The following is a 25,764-nucleotide window of genomic DNA, read 5'->3' on the forward strand; positions in this document are numbered from 1 at the left end:
GATAATTGAAATCCCCCATTATCAGTACTCTGCAATTCTTGCATCTTTCTGTAATCAGCCTGCAAATTTGCTCCTCTTTTTCCTTACCACTATTTGGTGGCCCAGTAGCATAGCTCCTTTATTGTTCCTTAATTTTAGTCAAACAGACCCTGGCTTTAACCCCTCAACTATACCATCCTCTCCAGTGTTTTATCGGTTTCTTTGATCAATACTGCCATCTACCTCCTTTGATTCCTTCTCATTTGTTCCCGAATACCCTGTAGTCAGGAATATTAATTCCCAATCATCCCCTTCCTTGAGCATTTCATGGTACTCACATTAAAGCTTTCTTGAAAATGATGCTATGTGTTCCTTTTCCTGACACATCTGGAGAAATTAGCTATACTCACTTCCTTAGGCCAAACAATTCAATACATTAATTTAATTATGTTATTGTGAAATATGTACTATTATTATTTTATTTAAATCCTTATTTGGACATAAGATGAAGACAAAAAAATGGCAAATGAAAACATTTCCAAAAAAAGCAATTTCTGGCATTTCAGATTGCTCAACCATAGGGAATCACGCTTACATTGACAAACTCATTTTATTGGGGAACAGTTGACATAAAAGGACCAAAAGGGAATTTTCTCAGAGAAAATGTGAAGATAGAAAAATATTCTTTAATAAGATAAAAATTCTGTTGTCATCGTCATAAATTCAGCTCTGCCTTTGAAGGTTTAGTGACGATGGTCAACCCTGTAATCTATCCAGGCATTTTTCTTTTATGGGCTTTGACTTGCATTGCTCTATATTTACTATGGTATTGCAGCCCTTTGGAATTTGGATCAAATTTCAAAGATAGCGTCTTTTACATGCTATCTTATGTTACAATATCTCTGAACAGACAAGGTAAAGTTTATTTGAATCTCAAGCTGCTTTATTCCACAGCAAGGTGAAACTTTGCCTTATTCCACAGCAAGTTATGATCAGAGTCGCTTAATTCAGTTGGCATAATTAATATAACTTATAATAATACAAAAAATTTGCAATGCTACTGGAACTTCCGTGGATGTTCTCAATTTATATAGAATAATCCCTCTGCTTTCTGTCTAGTTCTTCCTTGCAGACCTTTTTGCTGCCTGCCCATTAGTGCAGTGCCCTATTGCCAATAACCTCATTACAGCCTATGTTGAGTACTTAAAACCCCCTCAACTCTGTTTCAAAAAAAATCTGTCACTTCCGTAGACCAACAGCGATCAAGGTATTCTGATAAAAAGGAGAGCTGTCTTTTTCTGATGCATATGTTTGCACCACTGAGTTGGATAACGGAGGTTGTTTATTCACACCAACTCATGCAACACTTTATCTGATTGTGTAATTTGATCCAATCAATTGCAGAGTACTTCAATTCTCCATAATGTGCAATATAATTCAGTCATTGTCAGACATGCTACCAATTTCAAAAAATGCACAGCCCTATACTACTAAGCACAAAGTATGCAAGTGCTAACATTCCTGAGGCCAAAGGATGCACAGCACCACCAAGCTCAGAAGATGCAGAGTGATAACGCTACCAAGTGCAGACAATGTCCAGCACTGACACTATTGTTTCAGAGAATTAAGAGCGCTAATACTGGCAGATTTAAAGAATGTACAGCACTAACACTAAGGACTTCAACAGGAAGATGAAAATTTTAAAATCAATGTGTTGTGCATAAGGAACCAATATCAGTAGTGAATACAGAGGTGATGGGAAAACTTGATTTGGTGTGATTTAGAATAAATGTAGCAGAGTTTTAGATGAGCTCCAGTTTTTTTTAATTCATTCGCGGGATGTGGGCTTCACTGGCTGGGCCAACATTTATTGCTCATCCCTAGTTGCCCTTCAGAAGGTGGTGGTGAGCTGCCTTCTTGAACCACTGCAGTCCATGTGGTGTAGTACACTCACAGTGCTGTTAGAAAGGGAGTTTCGGGATTTTGACCCAGCGACAGTGAAGGAACGGCGATATATTTCCAAGGCAGGGTGGTGAGTGACTTGGAGGGGAACTTCCAGGTGGTTGTATTCCTATCTATCTGCTACCCTTGTCCTTCTCGTTGGTAGTGGTCATGGGCTTGGAAGGAGCTGTTGAAAGAGCCTTGGTGAATTCCTGCAGTGCATTTGTAGATAGTACACACTACTGCTACTGTGTATCGGAGGTGGTGAATGTTTGTGGATGTGGTGCCAATCAAGCAGGCTGCTTTGTCCTTGACGGTGTCAAGCTTCTTGAGTGTTAGGGGAGCTGCATTCATCCAGGCAAGTGAGAATTCAGGTGAGTTACTCGTCACACGATTCCTAGCCTCTGACCTGCTCTTGTAGCCATAGTATTTATGTGGCTAGTCTAGTTCAGTTTCTGGTCAATGGCAACCCCCAGGATGTTGATAGTGGGGGATTCACTGATGGTAATGCCATTGAACGTCAAGAGGCGATAGTTGGATTCTCTCTTGTTAGAGATGGTCATTGCCTGACACTTGTGTGGCACAAATGTTATTTGCCAATTGTCAGCCCAAGCCTGGATGTTGTCCAGGTCTTCCTGCATTTGGATATGGACTGCTTTACTGTTTGAGGAGTCGTGAATGGTGCCAAACATTGTGCAATCATCAGCGAACTTCCCCACTTCTGACCTTATGATGGAAGGAAAGTCATTGATGAAGCAGCTGAAGATAGTTGGGCCGAGGACACTACCCTGTAGAACTCCTGCAGTGATGTCCTGGAGCTGAGGTGACTGACCTCCAACAACGACAACATTTTCCTTTGTGCTAGGTATGACTCCAACTAGTGGGGAGTTTTCCCCCTATTCCCATTGACTCCAGTTTTGCTAGGGCTCCTTGATGCCACACTCAGTCAAACGCAGCCTTGATGTCAAGGGCAGTCACCTCACCTCGGATACTCTGCTCTTTTGTCCATGTTTGAAACAAGGCTGTAATGAGGTCAGGAGCTTAATGGCCCTGGATGAACCCAAACTGGGCGTCAGTGAGTAGGTTATTGCTAAGAAAGTGCTGCTTGATAGCACTGTTGATGATCCCTTCCATTACTTTACTGATGGTCGAGAGTAGATTGATGGGGTGGTAATTGGCTGGGTTGGATTTGTCCTGCTTTTTGTGTACAGGGCATACCTGGGCAATTTTCCACATAGCCGGATAGATGCTAGTGTTGTAGCTGTGCTGGTACAACTTGATTAGGGGCACGGCAAATTCTGGTGCACAAGTCTTCAGTACTATTGCTGGAATATTGTCAGGGCCCATAGCCTTTGCAGTATCCAGTGCCTTCAGCTGTTTCTTGATATCACGTGGATTGAATCTAATTGGTTGAGGACTGTGATGTTGGGGACCTACGGAGCAGGTCGAGATGGATCTTCAACTCGGCACTTCTGGCTGAAGATTGTAGCAAGTGCTTCAGCCTTATCTTTTGCACTGATGTGCTGGGCTCCTCCATCATTGAGGATGGGCATATTTGTGGAGCCTCCTCCACCAGTGACTTGTTTAATTGTCCACCACCATTCACCACTGGATGTGGCAGGACTGCAGACCTTAGATCTGATCCGTTAGTTCTGGGATCACTTAGTTCTATCTATCACTTGTTACTTACGCTATTTGGCATGCAAGTAGTCCTGTGTTATAGCTTCACCAGATTGACACCTTATTTTTAGGTATGCCTGGTGTTGCTCCTGGCATGCCCTCCTGCACTCTTCATTGAACCAGGGTTGAGCTCCTGGCTTGATGGCAATGATAAAGGAGGGATATGCCGGATTGTGTTGGAGTACAATTCTACTGCTGCTAGATCTGTTTGAAATCTATCTTACTTAGCACGGCGGTAGTGCCACACAACATGATGGAGGGTATCCTCAATGTGAAGGCGGGACTTCATCGCCACAACACGGTGGTCGCTCCTACCGATACTGTCATGGACAGATGCATCTGCAGCAAGCAGGTTGGTGAGGATGAGGTCAAGTATGTTTTCCCCTCTTGTTGGTTCCCTCGCCACCTGCTCCAGACTCAGTCTAGCAGCTATGTAATTTAAGACTCAGCCAGCTTGATCAGTGCTACCGAGACATTGAAGTCCCCTACCTGGCTACCCTCAGTGCTTCCTCCAAGTGGTGTTCAACAGATGAAATATTCTTCTATAATAATTTATTACATTGAAAAATAGACCATATTTAAAGCTTACACCATATAATCAAATCAGTTATTGTGGAACCTCATAATAATAGATCCTAATATAGAATCTGCTGCTTTACCTCTTCCTTTTTTGAAGGTGTTGGCACAGTAATGAGCTTAATATTGTTCAGATAGTTCTGATGCTGTCTTTTCCAGTCTTCACAATCGTAAATCATGCTGGCGATATCTTTAAATATTGTCGCACCAAACTCCAGCTGACAACAAAGAAATAACATCGTTTTCAGAAACATGTTCAAGAGATGCAGTAGGACATGCTAACAAAATGCCACTTCACAACTTTGTGAGATTTAATTTTCTAAACTATCAATGTAACAGACAATATTTTGAGAGATTAGTCAAAAGCTTTCCTGGCCAGTCTCCTATCTTCCATCCTTCATAAACTTGAGCTCATCGAAAACATTGCTGCCCTCACATTGTAAAAATCCCCCAAAGTGTTTTACAGATCACAAGATTAAATGAACACTGAAGAGGAGAAAAGAACAGGTCGTCCGGCAGTCAAATTGAGGTTGGTGTATTTTTTAAAGCAGGGAGAGAGAAGATAATAAAACAGAAATTGCTGGAAATATTCAGCAGGGCTGGTAGTATCTGTGGAGAGAGGATAGGCTTAATAGCCAGAATTTTACCTGTCCTTTAGTGACAGGCTGGAAGGTGGGAAGACTTGCAAAATGGTGTGGGAAGGTGGAGGGGTGTGCCCCATGTCTTCCCACCACCCTGAAGTTTTGTCAGCGGTGGGAAAGTAGGCAGATTTGTTGTCTGCCGGGACCACAATTGCACTACGTATGTGGCCAATTAAAGGCCACTTTCTGCTTCCGTGGGCATTTTGCCGACATCGGAGCGAGGTGGGGGAGAACCTTCTAGTGTGCGGGGTAAGATTGCCTAGTAAAATCAGGCAGGCTCCCAGCAGACTCCAGGAAGGAATGGCCCTCCATTTTGAGCACTTCATGGCACACGGAGGGTCATCTCCGGCAGCAATAGACACCACCACAGCAACTGCGCCATCTGTGTACCATGAACCTATCCTCCCGCCATTCAGCAGGACCTGCCTGCCTTGCCCCCAAACCCCACTGATTCCTCTTTGAGGGTTTCTGGCCACTGAAGCGCCCTCTCCCGGCAGCTGCAACCTAAGCAATGGTCACCACTACTGGTGGCAATAAGTCTGCTGAGCTACCAGCTGTCTGATTGGGCAGGCAGTTCTTGGAGGTGGGCCTCCATTCTTATTTAGTCGGCAACTCTGGCAGCAGCAACTTAATTAGCCAATTACGGTAACATTCTTCAGTGGGTCCCATTGCTGGTCAAAGTGAGGTCACTGTCTTAAGGACTAATACGATTCCTGTAAAGTTCTCCTGCTAGAAAGATCTCGCCAAATGAACCTGAAGCTGAATAAGAAACTGCAACTGAAGATGACTGAAATCAAGTATATAGGCCATGTACAGGAAGCAAAAGGATTACCGTAGTTGGCTACCAACAACCAACAGATGTGAAATGATTTATTGGATTTGTGAACTACCTGGCTAAGTTCTTGTCCATTCTTTCATCAGAGTGTGAACCTCTATGTGAGCTCACTACAAAGGATGTTCAGTGGTATTGGGGCACAGAACAAGAAGTAGCTTTCACTCGCATCAAACAACTAGTGACGACAATGCCAGTGCTGAGGTAGTACATTAACAATGAAGTCACCCTGGAGTGTGGTGCCAGCAAGACAGAGCTTGGAGCAATGCTCATGCAGCAAAGACAGCTCGTTGCATTCACACCCAGAGCATTAATGCAAACTGAACAACACTACGCACAGATTGAGAAAGAGTGCCTGGCTATTGTCTTTGCTTGTGAGCATTTTAATCAGCACATATTTGGGATAGACAAGGTGACAGCAGAAAATGACCACAAGCTACTACAAAGCATCTTTCTCTAACTGCTTCTATCCGCTCCAAAGCACTTTACATTGTTTGCAGAGATATCATTTGGAAGTGAAGTACAAACAGGGGAAGCAGATATACATTGCTGACATGCTGTCAAGAGCTGCACTGCCTTTGAAGAAAGTTGATGATGCTTGTACAGTTTGCAAAATCTTCCAGATTCAATGTGAAACAAAAGCACGACATGCTCTAGAAGTCATCAACTTAACATACGCATTGAATCGCACAGACAAGGGTCCTGCTCAGATCAAGCAAACTACACAATGAGATGAAACTCTTCAAGTGCTGCAGAATGAAAGGGTGATGAAAGGGTGTCCTGAAATCATCAAGAACATACCTATTACTATATGAGACTATTGGGCATACAGAGATTAAATGATTGTCCAAGATAGCATCTTATACAAAGGAACTAGAATCATTATCCCTAAGGATATGGGAAAAGAGATACTGAAGCACATCCATGCAAGCCATCAAGGAATTGAGTTTAGTCTGAGGAAGGCAAAAGAGGTGCTCTACTGGCTAAACATGAGCACTGAAATCAAGGACCATATCAGCCAGTATAATGCTTGTAATGAACATCAAGCTAAGCAGGCTAAAGAGCCACTCATGACAAACCAGGCAGACCATGGATGAAGCTTGGAGTAGACCTCTTCTTTCTCACTGGAACGGATTAACTTGTCACAGGCAACTGAGAGTTAGACAAGCTGATGTCAATGACTACCAATAACATCAAAGAATGCCTGAAAGCACAGTTCAGTTGTTATTGCATTCCTGACATTGTGATGAGTGACAGTGGCTCTCAGTTCACAAATGAAGAATTCAGGTGCTTTGTAAATGATTGGGAAATTCAGCACTATACATCGTCTCCACACTATCCCAGTCAAATGTAAAGGCTGAGGGAGCAGTGAAAAATGTGAAAGGAAATCATTTAAAAAATCACGCAGATCCAGCACAGATGTGTACAAGGCAACCCTAGAGCACAGAGGCATACCCAGAGAAGGCATGAAAAGTAGTCCAGTCAGCGACCAAAAAAACCAACCTCCATACACTATCATTTGCAGTTGCAAGTCATGGACGTATGAGGTCTACAATGAAAGCCACATGTGTACAGACAACTATTCTTCCAATAGCTAAAAAACTACTGAAGCCAGTTGTAGCAACAAGAATGAGTTACAAAATCAAAGTGAAACAACAGCAAGCCAAACTTCACTTTGAAAAAGTTACCAAATCATTATCAGAGTCAAGAGTTGAAGAGCTGGTCAGAATTCAAACATTCAACACTCTCAACAAAAGTCAGCCCATTTGATTCCTGTGTAGAAAAGTTGTCATCTTGATTGTACACAATGAAAATGAATGATCAGATATATTGTCGTAACTGCAGACATATATGTGCAACTGGAGAAGCTGCTCCTTCACAGCAAACAGCTGAGGAGGAAGATGTGATTTCACCAACCGCATGATGAACTGAAAGAACTGAACAGAGGTTAACCCATTCCCCAATAAAGGTAATGGATTAGCAGCAACAATTCCCACAACAGCAACACTCGCCACGGCAACAACGTTCCCCGGAGAGACAATATCACCCAAAGAATGAGCAGACACTAGACGATTGGCCAATAACAATCCACACCTATACAACTAGGAGACGTGAACACTCAGGTTTGTGTCTGCAATATGTGTGCAGGGACAGAAGAAAGTTGGGGGAGAAGGTGGTGTAGTGGTAATATCACTGAACTAGTAATCCAGAGGTCCATGCTAATACTCCCACCACAGCAGCTGAACTAAAATTCAATCAATAAATCTGGAATATAAAGCTAGTCTCAGTAACGGTGACCATAACAACTATCATCGATTGTTGTAAAAGCCTATCTGGTTCACTAATGTCCTTTAGGGAAGGAAATCTGCCATCCTTACCTGATCTGACCTACATGTGACTCCAGACCAACCGCCCTCTACAATGGTCCAACAAGCCACTCAGTTCCAGGGCAATCAGGGATGGGCAACAAATGCTGGCCTCACCAGCCCCTCCCATGAAAAAATAAAGAAATGGGACAGACTAGAATGAATAGTTTTCTGTACGTGTGGTTTTCATTGTAGACCGCATATGTCCATGACTTGCAACTGCAAATGATAGTGTATGGAGGTTTGGTTTTTTTTATGAAGAGGGGGATTTTTGAAGAAGTGCTTTTGTGTACTCTGGCTTGCCATGGTCATGTGACTTCTGATATAATCCTTTGTGCACAAAGGCTTGGGAGCAGAAGCCAGTTCATCCACCAACTGGAACATGTTAGTTATGACTCCAGCTAATGGGCAGTGTCCCACTGATTCCCATCAACTTCAATTTTACTAGGACCCCTTAATGCCCTGTCAAATGCTGCTTTGATGTCAAGAGCCGTCACTCTCACTTCACCTCTAGAATTTAGCTCCTTTGGCTGTGTTTGGGCCAAATCTGCAATAACATTTGGAACCAAGTGCCCTTGGCAGAATCCAAATGAGCATTGGTGAGCAGGTTATGGTTGAGTAAGTGTTGCTTGATAGCCCTGTCAGTGACGCCTTGCATTACTTTGCCGGTAACTGAGAGTGGGCTGATCGGACAGTAATTGGTTGAGTTGAATGTATTCTGTTTTTTGTGGATAGGACATAGATGAGTAATTTTCCAATTTTTCTCTTAGTTCTGTTGAAGGGTCATGAGGACTCGAAACGTCAACTCTTTTCTTCTCCGCCGATGCTGCCAGACCCGCTGAGTTTTTCCAGGTAATTCTGTTTTTGTTTTCAATTTTCCACTTTGTTGGGTAGATGCTAGAGTTGTAACTGTACTAGAATAGCTTGGCTAAAGGCACAGTTAGTTCTGCAGCACAAGTCTTTGCTGTATCCAGTGTACTCAGCAGTTTCTTGATATCTCTTGTAGTGAATAAAATTGGCTGGACTGTCATCTGTGATGGTGGAGACCTCAGGAGATTGATCTTACACTCAGCACTTCTGGCTGGAGATGGCTACAAGTGCTTCAGCATTGTCTTTTGCACTCATGCTAGGTTCTGCCACAATTTAGAATAGCAATGTTCAGAGAGCCTCCTCCTTGCGTAAGTTGTTTAATAGTCTACCAGTATTCCTGCAGCAGGACTGTAGGGCTTTCATCTGATTCATTGTATTACCAGCTCCTTTTGCCACCATACACTTGCTCATTTAATCACTCCTGGCTTACACTTTATCATAGACCTATCCTTTTGTTCTTTCTTCCCCTTTCTGCTTTCCCTGCCTCTGTGCTTGCTTAACATCTATAACATTTTCCAGTTCTGATGAAAGGTCTGAAATGATAATTCTGTTCCTATCTCCACAGATGTTGCTTGACCTACTGAATAGTTCTAGCATTTTATGATTATATTTCAGATATCCAGCATCTGCAGTGCTTTGCCTTTTTTTACTATTTTAATTTGTTGAAGGCATCGTCTTATTAATCTAAAAATGGATTTTCTGTATGGATTTTAAGCAAGTGTTTGCCAGGGTACAACATAAAAGTCTGTTTAACAAAATTGAGGCTAATTGAATAGGAGGGTCAGTGTACAATTGGATAAAAAAATTAGCTCAAAGACTGAAAGCAGCAAGTCATGGTAGATGGTTGTTTTTCAGACTGGAGGATTGAAAGCGGTGGTGTTCCCCAAGGGTCAGCACTAGGACCACTGAATTTTTTGCTATATATAAATGACTTGGATCTTGGAATATGGAGTCAAATTTCAAAATTTGCCAATGGTATCAAACTAGGAGATCAGGCAAACAGTGAGGATGATACAAGTTGCCTGCAACAGGGCATAGATAGGCTAAGAGAATGTAAAGACAAGTGACAAATGAAATTTAACACTGAGAAATGTGAGGTGATGCATTCTGGCAGAAGAGACAGGAAGAGGCAAGATAGACTTAATGGCACAGTTCTAAAGAGAGTGCAGGAACAGAGGAACCCCTGTGCATGAATCTTTGAAGATGACAGGACATATTGAGAGAGTGGTTAGCAAAGTATATGAGATCTTGAGCTTCATAAACAGGTGCATTGAGTTACAAAAGCAGGGAAGGTATGCTGAACTTTTATAAAGCTCTGGTTGGGCACTAACTAGAGTATTGCATCAGTTCTGGCTACCACACTTTAGGAAAAATGTGAAGGCCCTTGAGAAGGTGAAGTGGAGGTTTTACCAAAATGGCAACAGGGATGGGAGGTTTTAATTACAGGGTTAGGTTCAAAAAGCTGGAGTTGTTCTCCTTGGAGCAAAGAAAATTGAGGGGAGATTTAATATTTTGGGCAAGAGGTGCAGGAATGTTAGGAAGAACATTTTCATGCAGCAAGTGGTAATGACCTGAAACTCACTGTCGGCAAGGATGGCAGAAGCAAAAACATTCATCGACTTCAAAAAGAAATATGGGCACTTGAAGGAAATAATTTTGCAGGGCTTCAGGGATCATGTGGGGGTCTGAGACTGACTGGATTGCTCCATGGGGAGCTGGCATGGACTTGATGGGCTGAATGGCCTCCTTCTGTGCTGTAACTGACTATGGCAATCAGACTAATAAAGCTAAGTCTGAAGTTTTGGGTTGGTACTGACCTTCATATCATCATTGTCCCAGTCTTGTGGTAAGATGGCTTCCTTCACTGTATAACGGAGCCTGGCTATATCAAATAGTTTGGATCCTGATTTTCCACTACTCAGAACAGGCTCAAGGTACTTCCAAAAATTCTCCAGGCTCTTGTTGGCTTCCTCCTTTTGCTTTTTCTCTGTTTCAATAGCTGCAACCAGCGATAATTTTGAAAGCTATCTAACGGTTTACTTCAAAAAAATATTTTGACTGACTTCCATGATTGCCATGTTGTTACCAAAACAGTATACCAAAATTGAATATAAATGGAGCATAATTTTATAAACTGAGATTATGAACTGCAGAGATACAAATTTCAGGGATTCTAGAATCCAAAAGTGCCCATTCAGTAATATTTAGTGTTTCATTTCTTTGAGTGCCTTTTATGATTAAGAGATAGTGGACTGATTCAGTGAGAGATGTGGAAGAATTGGGAAATCCTGGGGAGAAAAGAAGAAGCACTAATATGTCATGTATCATAAACCAGCCTGCAAATGACAAAAGTTTGTGCACCTGATCAAAAGGTTAACTATCACTAGGTAGAATTGAACTTTATTGCTTAATTTCTAAATTAGTTTTAAAACAATAATTATAAATGCCTGACTGTATTTTAGAAGTTGTTGCCTGTACTGGGATATCATTTCTGAAAGTTGAGAAAGAAGAACAGAATATTCACTTAATGGTGGGAGACTAGAAGCTCTGGAGGAGCAAAGGGATTTAAGGGTTTGATTTTTAGGTTGGCGTGTGGGTGCGATTGGTTGGCCCGGGAATGGCCAGGGAACAGATCGCCGTCCGCGATTGGCCCCCCGATGCAAATTCATGCTGGCTAGTCAGTAAAACACCAGCCAACGTGAAGTGCGGGCTGAAATACTCAGCACTGCTGGGGTGGGGGTGGGAGGAGGGCAGGCACTGATGGAAGCGCGGGCGCAGACAAGCACTAAATAAAAGCTTCCTGAAGGCAAAGAGTTGCCTTAGGGAGCTGAAGACTTTAAAACCAATAAATAACGTTTTTAAAATCCGAAAAAATCCACGCATCAGAATCAGTCACCTGAATATATATATAATAAAAATTCTGTCCATACATTTTTAATTTTTTAAGTTAATAATGGAATCCTCAATCCGCCCTTGGATGAGGTTTCATGAAAAATGCAAAGTCCGCCTGCCCAATTTGCCCGTCCACCAACCGTAACGTTGGATGGACCATGGAAAATCGGAGACAATTACAACTTTAACTGCACTAAATGGCCTCTTAATTGTCGCTGGGTGTGCTTCCGACTTTTGCACACGTCCACCGACCGAAATATCGCACGAGCGCAAGGTGACGTCAGCATGCTTGCCCAACGTCATCCTGTGCGATTTCGCATCCGATCGGGTCGGACACACTCCCACAAGCCGACCTAAAAATTGTGCCCTGGGTGTTTGTGCATACTAATCATTAAAAGCTTGTGCACAGGTGCAGAAAAGTATCAAAAAGGCTAATTAAATGTTAGCTTTTATCTTGATGGGATTGAATTCAAAAGTGAAGAAGTGATCCCTTCTGGAGTACTGCATTCAGTTTTGGACACAAACCTCAGGAAAGATATACTGGTCTTGAAACTGGTTTTGTACAGACTCAACAGAATGATACCAGTGCTTAAAGGGTTAAATTATATGGACAGGTTGAATAAACCTGTAATGTATTCCTCTGATTTGAGAATGTTGATGCATGTTAAATCAAAAGATTTGAAATGATTAACAGTTTAATGGGATTGATAAAATGGAACTATTTTATCCAGAATCCAGAAAAGAGGGCATAATCTTAAAATTAGAGTTAGACTATTTATGAATGAAATTAGGAACCATTTTTTCACACAAAAGATAGTGGAAATCTGGAATTTGTTTCCCCAAGATGCTGTGGACACTAAATCAATTGAAAATTTAACTAGAGTTTTCTTGTGTATAATTTTCAAGGAATATGGAACAAAGGCCGGCGTTGATGTACAAATTAGCCTTGATGTAATTTAATGGTGGAAGAGATTTGAACAGCTGAATTACATATTCTTGTTTCTTTGTGGTTATGGATTTAAATACAACATATTTAAATAAACAATAATCAAACATATGGAAATCCCAAAATACTCTGCTAGATTTCCTTTCCTGCTTAATTCCATTAGGACTCAATCATAACAACTTATTTTATACCCAAAAAGTAACTGATGTTGGTCGCCAAACTGGTGTTAACTATAACTCACCTGAGAACGAGTAGCTAACTGACCTTCAAGTGACTCCGAGTGGTGTATCTCAGGTTCAGCAGCATCCACTTTCAGGAAACTTTCATTCTTTTCATAACTGATCATTATTACAGCAGAGATATTAATTCTTAGTTTTTCCAACATGAGTAGAAACTTAAGATTTTGGAAACCTTGGATTATGATGTAGCGTTGAGGACCATCATCAGGTTCATCGTCTGTTATTAAACCAAGGAAATATTGATGATACAATGGGTACAATTTTAATCTCATCAAAACCCAGCCACTTGCAGAGTTAAAATAGGGTCTAGCATCCCTTACTCACTGGAGATCTATTATTTTTTCTGTATATCAGGTATCTTTTCTCAGTTGCAAAGGTACAACATCCCAGGCCACAGGCTCTTATGACCACCCTCAATGCTGGTCTATGATCTGTCAGCACAAGGTGTAACTCAACTGATCTGCACTGGACATTTTGGGGATGCTTTTTATGGAGTGCACTCGACCTTTCCCAATGCCATTACCATGGTCTGGGAGCAGACCTGGCACTGGTCTGCCCCATGGTCAGGGCTTGCAGCTATCAAACGGGTAAAAATTTTGCCTCTCAATGGCGTGCTGGGTTTCTAAGATTAGGGCTTTCTGACTATTGAAAGCTCTAATTGTCACACAGCATACAAAAGAAAACCTCCCTGACTACCTCTGCAGATCCATGGATTGGAGATCAGGGGCAGGTTAAAGCTCCTGGTTTCATTCTGCATCCCAGGGAGCATATACATAGGTGGAAGGCCTCATCTGTATGTTTACAAAAGATCTGTGTTAAGACAAGTGCAGAGAAAGCTCCAACCCCAGAAATCCTTGAGCAATGTGAAGGGTGGGGAGAATTATTAAATGGTCTCCAGGGCTTATACCTGACCTTTGTAGCTGGGCAAATAGGCATTTCCTCAAGGCAAAGGTCAGAAAAGTTGACCCTTTTCAAATTTTCAGAACTCCAACTCCTGATGCATCATAAAAATTGAAGAATTACCCTCTAGAGAGTGACACTCCAGTACAGTACTGAGGGAGTGAGGCACTATCAAAGGTGCTGTCTTTTGGACGGGAGTTAAATGGAGACCACAACAGCATTCATCAGACAGTATAAACTAAATTGCATAATTTTAAAAGATTTCAAGAAATGAGCCACCTGGGGGTATATGGATACAAATCCTTAGAGGTGGCAGCACAAGTTGAGACTGGAGAAGCCGAAGTTGCTCTTTGGGAAGAGGCAGTTAGGAGAAAACTTGGACTCTCAGGTGAATGTAAAAGATCCCACGGCAATACTTTGAAGAAGAGCAGAAGAATTCTTCATGGTCTCATGGCCAATATTTCCCACTCAATCAACATCACAAACTGATTATCTAGTCATTATCGCATTGCTATTCATGGGAGCTTGCCTTGTGCAGGCTGTTGTTGCATTACCTACATTCCAACAACAACTACACTTTAAAAACACTTAACTGTCTGTAAAGTGCTTTATCCTGAGGTTGTGAAAGGAACTTTATAAATGCAAGTCTTTCTTTTCATATTCATAGAAACATAGAAACTCAGAGCAGGAGTAGGCCATTCGGCCCTTCAAGCCTGCTCCGCCATTCATTATGATCATGGCTGATCATCCAACTCAATAGCCTGCTCCCGCTTTCTCCCCATACCCTTTGATCCCTTTCACCCCAAGAGCTATATCTAACTCTTACTTGAAAACATACAATGTTTTGGTCTCAACTACTTTCTGTGGTAACGAATTCCACAGGCTCACCACTCTCTGGGTGAAGAAATTTCTCCTCATCTCAGTCCTAAATGGTCTACCCCATATCCTCAGACTGTGACCCCTAGCTCTGGACTCCCCCAGCATCGGGAACATCCTTCCTGCATCTACCCTGTCTTGTCCTGTTAGAATTTTATAGGTTTCTATGAGATCCCTCCTCATTTTTCTGAACTCTAGTGAATTCCTGCTGTGAGATGTTCCATTTGATAGCTCATTTATTATATAAATGTTGTAAGGGTGGCCAAGTTACTACTATTGATAATAGAGTTGAACTGCAGACACTTCGGAAACATTAATTTTATTTATCATGTACTCAGCAGCAGCTACACGTGTGCTTTCAACTCCAATGCTATCTCTGCAGTGTCTGCTGAGGTAGCCCACGCTACTCTCCTATTGGTTACGACAGATCATGTGATCTTTCCCAACAAGCATTATTCCTAAAGGTATATTACACATTAAATAAAACCATAATTACAACAATAAATCAAGGCAAATTATACCAAGATGAGTAAAAAAACAACAGTTATATCCACTCAAAATGATAAATTCTTACCCTGAGCCTCTAGTGCTAGTGGACTACATGTTAGCAAAGTGCAAGGTGGTTCATTTTGGCAGGAGACATAAGGAGGACAGTTATTGCTACGAAGGTAAGAAACCAAATGGGGTCAAGAAACAAAGAGATCTTCAAATACTGAAACACAAGTCACTACAAATGTAACAAGCTGTTAAGGCCGTGTAGAGTGGAAACAAAATACTAGGATTCATTTCTCGAAGAGCGCATACAAAAGCAAGGAGGCAATGTTAAATTCATAAACATTGGTTAGCCCACACTTGGAGTGCCATGAACATTTCCACATAAAAAATACTGAAGCACTGGAGAAACTTCAGGAAAGATTTAAAGGATTTACCAAATTAAGAGGATGCAACTGTATCAGTAAAGGCTCTGGAAAAGAGAAGACTAAGAGGAGAGCTGTTAGAGGACTAGAAAATTAGGACAGAATTTTCACGTTGCTGTGCAGGCGCACACCAACACATAAAATGACACGCAGTGACGTTGGGCGAGTTTCCCACACCTGCCGAACTGCCAAAGCCTATTAAGGCTATTAAAAACCCAATTAGCATAATTATCCATGCTGCCCGTCCAACCTTAAAGTTGGCAGGCAGGTGAAGAGCCCAAGCAGGGCCTTTGTGCTTTTCAGGAAACCTTATCCATAGGCAGGATGAGGTTTCCTGAAGGTTTAATTAAATAAATAAATTATTCACATTTCGTAAACATGCCCCAGCTCATGTAACACTGTCACATTAGGGGACATGTCTAAATAATTTTTACCTTTCTTTATTTAAATATTTCAATATGAACTTCCGGCTCCGTGCCTCAGGGAGATTTCTGTGCTCTTTCACGAGCCCACGAAAGAGTGCAGGCTCCAACTCTCCCTCTTCCCCACCGCCCACTCAGGTAGTGCTGAGCGCTACCTACCATGCGTCACGCTGGGCGGGCCTTAATTGGCCTGCCCACATAAAATGGCGGCACGGAGCCAATCGCAGGTAGTGATCAGCTCCGTGTCCGCTTGCGCTCACTCCCAACCGGTCTGCCCAACAGGCAGAAAATTCTCCCCTAGGAGAGTTTAATAGGTTGGATGTGGAGAAACTGTTTAAACTTGTTGGCTGAGTTCAGAACACAAGGGTGTTGGATGAATTAGGATGAGTTTCATTATATAGACTGGTGAAAATGTAGAACTTGCTGCCACATGGAGCGGTGGTACCAGATGGCATTGTTACATTTAAAAGAAGCCTTTGTGCAAGCACGAGGAAGATGGTAATACATACAAACATATGAACATATGAACTAGGAGCAGGAGTAGGCCACTCAGCCCTTCAAGCCTGCTCCGCCATTCAATAAGGTCATGGCTGATTTGACTGTAACCTCCTGCCTACCCCGATAACCTTTCACCCCCTTGTTAATTAAGAATCTATCTACCACTGCTTCAAAAATATTCAAAGACTCTGCTTCTACTGCTTTTTGAGGAAGAGAGTTCCAAAGACTCTCAACTCTCAGAGAGAAAATTTCTCCTCATCTGTGTCTTAAATGAGCGACCCCTTATTTTTAAACCCTGACCCCTAGGGCAGAATCTTGCGGCCAGTGCGCATCTGACCCGATCGGGCAGAAAATAGCGCGAGAAGACGTTGGGTGAGTGTCCCAAAGTCATCCCCCAGGCGCGCAATCTTCAGGTCGCTGGGCGCTGCTGGTGTGGGAGCCTCACCCGCCGTCAATTAACAGGCCACTTAAGGCCATTAAAAACCCAAATGAACTGGATTTCACGTTGCCCATGCGATTTTGTACTCGTCGCACAGGCAAAGCGGGCAGGGAGACAGCCCACATTTGCAAAGCCTCATCCAAGAGCAGGATAAAAAGGATCAGCAGCATTGCCAGTGTGATTGGTGAAGATTTTAGGAGAAAGTTTGCTGCTGGTTGCTTATTTGAATATGACAGCTTCATCTCTGTTCTGAGCTTCATTATTAGCACCTTTAGGCTACACTTCAGGGCTCAAAAGCCCCCCAGAGGATTTTGATCATGTAGACCCTTCCAGATATCAGGCTGCCTTCTGTGACCCTGGTAATGGGGATTGTGGTCTCCGCTGCTGGCACCTCCTGAGGAGAAAGAAGGGAGATGAGGCTAAGTGTCCCATTGCAGCTTCCAGAGGAGCAACCTATGGGAGGAGAGGCACAGGCACAAGAAGCACAGGGCCAGCAGGTAGTCTAAGGGGGAAGGGGCCAGAGAAGACACGACTAGGGTTTACAGGCAGCAGTGCAGCTACCTCAACACGCCTGAGGTGCATGCCAAAGGCTCCGCCTCTCCGTGACCTCCATTTGTCAGATGATTGGACCTGAGATCAGCTCCAACTGTGTGTGTGGAAACCCAATGCCGGTGATTCTGAAGGTCACAGTGGCCCTCAACTTCTATGCCTCTGGCTCTTTCTAGGACTCAGTGGGGGACCTGTGTAGAGTGTCCCAATCAGCTGTTCGCAGTTGCATCAAGCTGGTTGATTTATTTATTCATTTCTGTACAGACGAGGCCAGCCAGGCTGAGTGAGCCAGAGGCTTTGCAGCGATTGCTGGGTTCCCACGCATTCAGGGTACAATCGACTGCACACATGTGACCATCAAGGTGCCAGTGGGTCAGCCAGCCACCTTCATCAACAGGAAGGAGTTTCACTCGACGAACGTCCAGATACTGTGTGACCATAGGATGAAGATTCTGCAAGTCTGTGCACGGTACTCTGGCAGCTCCCATGATGCTTATATCCTCAGAGACTTCCAGGTGCCGAGGCTCTTCAGTGCTCCAGCCAGACTGGATCAATGGCTGCTGGGTGACAAGGGCTAACTGTTGAAAAGGTGGCTTATGATGCCTCTCCACTACCCAGGAACAGAAGCAGAGCAGTGATAGAGAGGAACATAGGTCTTCTGAAGATGCACTTCTGATGCCTGGGCCGTTCCGGGGGAGCTTCTTTTGGGGCTCCAATGGTGGCCTCTATGGGATTTCACAATCCGCCACCTACAAATGCATCCATGAGGTCTCAGATGCCATCTTCTCCATGGCACACAGCTTTGTGCATTTTGCGTGGGACTGGGACAGCCAGGATGCAAGTGCCACTGGATTCACGCTGATCTCAGGATTCCCACAGGTGCAGGGTGCAATTGACTGCACTTATGTGGTGCTCAGGTGTCCATCGCTACACTCGGTAGACTTCATCAATTGCAGGGACTTCCACTCACTGAACGTGCAGCTGTTATGCGACCACCAGAAACGCATCCTACTGGTGTGTGCACAGTTTCCAGGGATTGTGCATGCGTCTACATTCTGAGTCGCTCACAGATCCCTGCAGTCTTCCAGGGTCCACAGAGGCTGCAGGGTTGGTTCCTTGGGGAGACAAGGACTACCTGCAGAGGCCGTGGCTGATGACACCTGTGTGGCGGACTCAGACTGCAGCAGAGCGACAGTATAATGAGGCTCATGCAGCAGCTTGCAACTCGGTGGAGCAGACCATTGGGATGCTGAAGATGCAGTTCCGGTGACTGGACCGGTCTGGTGGAGCCCTGCAATACCGTGTGGGTGTCACACATCGTCATCGTCTGCTGCACCCTTTACAACCTGGCACTGCAACGGTGAGAGGAACTGGCTGAGGAGGAGATGGAGGAGCTGCACGTCTCCTCTGATGAGGAGGACTTCAACAGGGATGAGGGTGAAGGGGTCCTCAGTGGTGACAATGACAGGGATGAGGGAGGCAGACACACTCAGGAGGCCCTCATAGCTGCCAGATTTGTGGTGGATGATGACGATATGCAGTGAGGTGTCTCCATAGATCCTCACATCACAGTTGTGAACATTTGAATCCAGTCTGGCTTATGACAGTGCGAATACCCTCTCTGAGAATGCTCCTGTTATGGAGATGCAGTGGAGGTCCTAATAGTCGCTCAATTGTAGGAGGATGATAACAACATGCAGTGAGGACACTCCATAGATCTTCATATAGCCTCTGAGAATATCTGACTTCTATATTGCAGACGACACAAAGTAGTGGCTGAGTAGTGGATAGTGTAATTTCCAAAACGATATAGATGGGTTGGTGGAGTGGGCGGTAAAGTGGCAGATTTTAACATAGAGAAGTGTGAGGTCATATATTTAGGGAGGTCAAACAGTTACAGGGATTAAAATAAATGGGAATATACTAAGAGGGGTAGACGAAGTGAGAGATTTTGGCGTACAAGTACACAGGTCCATGAAGGCAGCAGTTCAAGTAGACAAAGTTGTAAAGAAGGCATATGGAATGCTCTCCTTTACTGGCAGAGGTACAGAATATAAAAGTAAGGATATAATGTTGGAATTGTAGCAAGCACTGGTGAGGCCTCAACTGGAATATTGTGTGCAGTTCTGGTCACCACGCTAGAGGAAGGATGAAATAGCTCTGCAGAGAGTGCAGAGGAGGTTTACAAGAATGTTGCCAGCGTTAGAAAAGTGTAGCTACAAAGAGAGATTGGATAAATTGGGGTTATTTTCCTTAGAACAAAGAAGGCTGAGAGGTCGCTTGATTGAGGTGTACAAAATTATGAGGGAAATAGATTGAGTGAACAGGATAAAATTGTTTCCCTTGATGGAGAATTCTAGAACCAGGGGACATAGATTCAAGATAAGTGGCAGAAGGTGTAGGGGCGACAAGAGGAAGAACTTTTTTACACAGAGGGTAGTGGGTCTCTGGAATTCGCTGCCCAAGTTGGTGGTAGAGGCAGAAACTTTAAACTGCTTTAAAAAAGTACCTGGATCTGCACCTAAAGTGCTGTAAGCTGCAGGGCTATGGGCCAGGTACAGGAAGGTGGGATTAGAAAGGGCGCCTGGGTGTCCTCGGGCTGGCATGGACAAGATGGGCCGAATAGCCTCCCTCTGTGCTGTAACTTTTCTATGGTTCTATATGGTCAAGAGCAGCTCGCTTGCGCTCCATGATCAGGGACATCTCAGAGACACAGCCATGAAACTTTATACACATCCGATGCTGTGTCCGCCTTCAGCACCTCAGCCCTTCAGGAGCTCGTGTACAGCATCACTGGTCGCAGATGCTGGTGTGATGGGGTCCAGCTCCACCTTAAAGGTGCCTGAGAGCACAAAGAGAGAATGAGAGAACTCTGTTGCACCTGCTCAATACATTCAGGCAACAATGACCAGCACCATCGAAGTGCAGGCATCAGTAATGGTTCCAGGGATTGTGAGGCTGGACCACAAAGCACAGGGAAGAGGCCCTGGACTGAGACACCTGTCTCTTATTTTGTGCAGAAATGCTTCGCATCTGGGTGTCCTATGCCCAGGTTGTGCAGCTACTTTTACCTAACTTTCCTAACCCAGCTGCTACGTCTTGGATCTCCACGGATATCAACAGCAGAGGTGGAGGCAGTCTGCTCACTGTACGCCCTGTCTGTGATGACTTTGGCAGGCGTCCTCTGAAGGGCTGAGACTTGGACAGCCCCAGCCTGCTTTCAGGGTCCTGCTGTGTGGCAGTGGCACCATCCTCGGCCTGTGAACCTAGAGCTGCGGAAGTCACAGGTAGATTGGATTTGGATGGGCCAGTCACTCCCAGAGTCACCTGGGTGGAAGGCCCTGGTGTGTACACCTGATCATCCTCCCTATGGGTGTCTGAGGGGCCTATGGCTGACTCCGTGAGAAGGGGTAGCTGGAGTGAGATCTAGCTCCCCAGCACCACTCTCGCATACACACTGTTGGAGGCCAACTATGGCATCAGCGATGGAGTTAAAGCTGCACAGCAGTGCAGGAGTGATGTCCTGGATCAAGGTCTCCTTGGCGGCTGCCATCTTGCCAGTGTTGACCTTGATGCGTTGCAATGCCGGCGCTATCACCTCAGCCTGAAGGCGGATGGACTCCGCCATCATACTTTGAAATCTGAAGAGTGCAGCGGACATCCCTTCCTGTTTTTCCCTAGCTTACCTTTGCAGCTCCAGCAACTGTGACATGACCAAGTCCAGAGGCTCATCATCTGACTCAGATTCAGCAACTTTCTGGTCTCCAGCAATCCTCCGAGTGCCGGGGACCTCGGAAGATTCTGCTTCTGCCTGCTGTGGATCAGAAAGTGCAATGTGCTCATCCTGGGGCTACTCTAAAGCTAGGTCCCACCGAGGTGTGTGTCTCTGCGCTGGTGGAGGGTGTAGGTGAGCTCTGTGATGGGACTTCGGGGGGGGTGCATTCACTGGGTCATGGACTTTGTCGGCTATTTGGCAGATGTGCCTGTGAAAGCAAGGGGAGATAATTAGCACATGGCAGTGGCCTGTGAAAGAGGACACATCACTCACAGCATGGTTGTCTTATGGATGTTGCACTGCTGGATCGTCACTTGTTACAGCAGTGCTAACCTCACCATCAGCACAGGACCGGTCCCGGTCATCGTCGACCACCTGGGTGGATGTTTTCAAATTCTGTCAGAACTTTGATCTTCAGCATCCCTCCACTTGCCTGCGAACTTTTCCTCCTATTGTGTGCCATATAGTTTGTCCTGCACAGATAGAGATGGGGAGAGTGTATCAGGATGCCTGCCAGGCCAGATGATAAGTATGCCTGGTCTGTGTGGGTGGTGAGTTGTCCCATGGATGAGATGAGGACAATGACAGTGTGTATGAAAGAGTGAATGGTGATGTGCTTTGCACTGGCAATGAGTGCGAGCCTTGTGGATGTGTGATGGGTTTGTGAATGTGTGAGTTGAGAGTGATGAAAAGAGTGACTGACCCTGGCAGAACAGAGGAGATCATTTATCCTGCTGCGGCACTGGGTGGCTGTCCTCATCTGCAGGGCGTTTGCGCTGACCATCACTGTCACATCTTCCCAAGCCGGGTTAATGACTTTGCTGCCCATCCTGTGACCAGAGTGGGGGTAGAGCACATTCCAGCAGGCCTCCACGGTATCCAGCAGTTGCTCGAGGGACTCGTTGTTGAAGCGGGGGGCCTGCAGCCTTTTTCCCTTTGCTGGCCATGTCTCCCAGTCAGCAGTGGTGAGCTGGTGGTGAAGCGCACTTTGCTGGCGGCTGCCTTCTAAAGATGGCAGCCAGCATGATGCAACTGGGTGATGGCGGGCAGACAAATGCGAGCCCACTTGCCATGGAAATGGTGTGTGTCGCAGGAGTGAATAAATAATGAGGCGGGCTCGGGACGATACAGCGTGAAAACCCGCCATTTTTGTTGGTGGGTAGGACTCCATTTTACCCGCCCGCTACTGCACTTAGTGCAATTCTGGTAAAATTCCACCCACTTTCTATAGGACCAACACTCAGAGAGAAAGGGTTGGGGGGGGTGGGGAAGGTAAATCGGGAGAATGTTTGACCAGTTTGTCTGAAAGGCTAGGTAATTCAATTGTCAAACACCATGTAATTTTACATTTTTAGGAACATTCATTATCTTAAATTATGAACAGCCTCTTTTGTTTGTCTGTTACTTTATATTTTAGAAGTAGTATGTTCAGTTGTTCAACTGCAAATTATGTGTATATTAGTTCGTCTATGTTCCCTCATCAGGCATGCCACTCACTTGGAAAGTCAAATAATCAGTCTTTTTCCCACTGCATTCCAATCAATTATATTTGTATATACATATGAATAGAAATAGTTTTTATGGTGCACCAGAGATAAGTTTCTAACTTTAACCATCATGCAGTACTGCTAAAAAAAGTGACAGGTAATGTGGATATCCCTAGTTTAAAGCAAAACAAGGATCAAGAGAGAATGGAGACAAAAACAAAATCCCATGCTCCGAACTTGAAGAATGTTGTACTAAAGAAATATTTTTATTTCCTGCCTATGATGGGTTTCAGAATGCATAAAATTACAAATGGAGACTTACTTATGCATCTGTCTATAGCCTCCACTTCACCTCGCTTTAATAGCTTAGTACTCCTTCTATTAATTGGTGGTTCTGGAGATTTCCTTTCTGGTTTGCCTTTTCCTTTGCCTGCAGATTTTTTGCCTGTTTTTTTCTTGTTGGCACTTGCTGGCATTGTTGCATCTTCTTCTACTAAGACCTATTGCAAGTAACACAACATATGAAAAGAGTTAAAATGTTAAACTCTAAATATTTTAGTCAGTACTTTATTATGAAGGTCTGAAATCTATATGGATCACATGATGTTTCTGTTGGAATGATATATTATTTTTGAATTGGTAAATGCATGTTACAAACTTACAAGAAAGAATATTTTATATTAAATTAGGAAGAGTATGTGGCATATAAATTCTCATTTGATCTGAGTTTTGCAAACAACAGCACCATGCATTCTTTATAGTCAAGGCTAGGAGATGGGTCTTCACGTGGTGACTCACCAGGTATAAATCCACAGGAGATAGAGCAAGGGAATAGTATACCATAGGTGTCAGCTTGTCAGAGTGCGAGATCACATACTAGCTCTGATGCAAATGACCCAGTGCTAACTTTGTGGGCCCAGGTACCAAAGAAGACTGGTGAGCTTACACCAGGAAATGCTAGGTGCAATAGGAAGGCTGCCAGTGAAGTTGTGCCCAATGGGCAGAATTTTTACTAACCTGATCCACAGGGAGCAGGTAAATCAAAAAGGCATAGATAGCACATAATTTGGAATTTCCCCACATGCTGTGGAGTTTTGATTGACAAGCCTCTCCTCATTCTCTTACTGATAATTTTAATCTGATGACCTCATCACAAACTAGAGGATATGGACTTCCTATTTTCTATTTAAACCTTTTGTAATTAAAAAAAAAACTATTAAATCTCCTTGTTCTAAAGACCTCTAAGTCAGAAAAACAAATATACCAGCCACTTAACTAAACTTACTTTGTTTTCATTTCCTTTTTTTTGAAGGTCTTTCTGTTTGAGGCACAGAATCTGGAACTTGACTATTTCGGTGAGCTGTAGCTCTGAAAGTTCTTCCCCTTTAGCCAGTGTTTCCCATGCTACTTCTGTGACCTAGAATTTCCAAAAAGATAGGCATAGAGCTGAGAGTATGTGCACAAAATTTATGATTTACAACTGTGACAGCTCCTTTACAGCTTAGAAACAAAACTAAGCATTCATCTGCACCGAAAAACTGGTGCCATGCAGCTGAAATAAACAAATTAATTAGGAGGAAGTGGACCTCACATTGCATTTCCATTGCACTTGTGGATGGAATTCATGTTCACTTACTCAATGCTAGAGTTTTAGATCACCTCAAGTTTAAAAAAAGTTGAAAATGGGGGACTAGCTAGAAGTGCATTGGAATAGACAAGCCTAGAAGTAACAAATGCATGGATGACTGTTTCAGTAGCAGATTTTAACACAGTGAAATATCCCAAGGTGCTTCACAGGGACTTAATCAATCAAAAGTTGACACTGTCCAAAGAAGGTGACATTAGAACAGGTGAACAAAAGCTTGGGCAAAAAGATAGGTGTTCAGCAGGGTGTTAGAGGAAAGAGATGTGGAGAGGCAGAAGTATTTACATATTGTCACAACTGACTGGGGATAGTGCACTGTAGTATCAAGCCCCACTGCTCCCCGAGTTGTGAAAAATGTGAGAAGTTTAATCACCACCAAATTGCCCCATTTCTACTTAACTGTTTAATTCAAGTTAAAAGAATATGGACACCAGTTTTGTAAACTTAAGTAAATAACTATTTATTAAACAAATTGTCTTTAACCAGTGGCAAAAGAAATAAATATGAACTGTTAATTTCTAACTCTATAACTTAACCTCTACCCCTTCTTAAACCCCTACACACAGACAGACACACATAAGACACACAAAACATGGATTTTAAGGGTGAGATAAAACAGTTCAATAGTGCCAATCCAGAGTTCAGGATTAGATGGGTTAACTTTGATTGCTTTCTTCTAAATTCCTTGCAGGTTGTAGTGGCTGATATGATGGTCTCCCAGCACTTGCAGTCAGTGGTTTTCTGGTTGAAACTTGCTTTTAATGTCTCTACTGGTGATTTTTCCCCTTTTCCTCCTGACAGGGGTTTCTCAAAGAAAGCAGGATACAGCGATGTTAGGAATAGCTGGCTAGCTGCTATGGCAGGATTACTGGAGTCTTAGAAAACACAGGACGGAGAGGTTTCAGGTCTATCCTCTTTTCAGGCTAGGAGTTGATCTGCTACAATATTCTCACACAGAATCTGGTCACTTGGTCAGGAGCCAATCAAAATTCCATTGCTAGGCAGTTCCCTCTTAAACCAGGTCTCCTTTCCAGCACCATTTTGTCCAACCTGGCACACACTTTTCCATAATAGCAACATTGTAGATTATCTCATTCCAGCTCCATTGAAAGTCTCTTTTAAACTGCAGTCATGGTAGTTTTTAAGGCCACAGTCTAATCTTAAAGCCACAGTCCAAGAAAAAATAAAAATATGTTCTTTACAATATCATGTAGAACTTACAACAAAGGACCAATCTATTCGGTCCAACTGGTCTATGTTGCTGCTTATACGCTACATGAGCCTTCTCTCATCT

General features: G+C 43.6%; 1 protein-coding gene across 1 annotated transcript in view; it reads right to left on the reverse strand.

Moving 5' to 3' along the window:
* spag17 (sperm associated antigen 17) overlaps nucleotides 1-25,764 on the reverse strand; it is a 327,444-nt gene that overhangs the window by 275,139 nt on the left and 26,541 nt on the right. Inside the window, exons 6-10 of the mRNA XM_041210903.1 lie at nucleotides 24,111-24,242; nucleotides 23,148-23,325; nucleotides 12,988-13,179; nucleotides 10,703-10,884; nucleotides 4,260-4,394 (exon numbers count right to left, since the gene is read on the reverse strand). Of these exons, the coding sequence (XP_041066837.1) occupies nucleotides 4,260-4,394; nucleotides 10,703-10,884; nucleotides 12,988-13,179; nucleotides 23,148-23,325; nucleotides 24,111-24,242 (819 nt within the window). The remainder of the gene's footprint in view (nucleotides 1-4,259; nucleotides 4,395-10,702; nucleotides 10,885-12,987; nucleotides 13,180-23,147; nucleotides 23,326-24,110; nucleotides 24,243-25,764) is intronic.

This window comes from Carcharodon carcharias, chromosome 18, assembly GCF_017639515.1.
Source record: "Carcharodon carcharias isolate sCarCar2 chromosome 18, sCarCar2.pri, whole genome shotgun sequence".
NCBI classification, from domain to species: Eukaryota; Metazoa; Chordata; class Chondrichthyes; order Lamniformes; family Lamnidae; genus Carcharodon; species Carcharodon carcharias.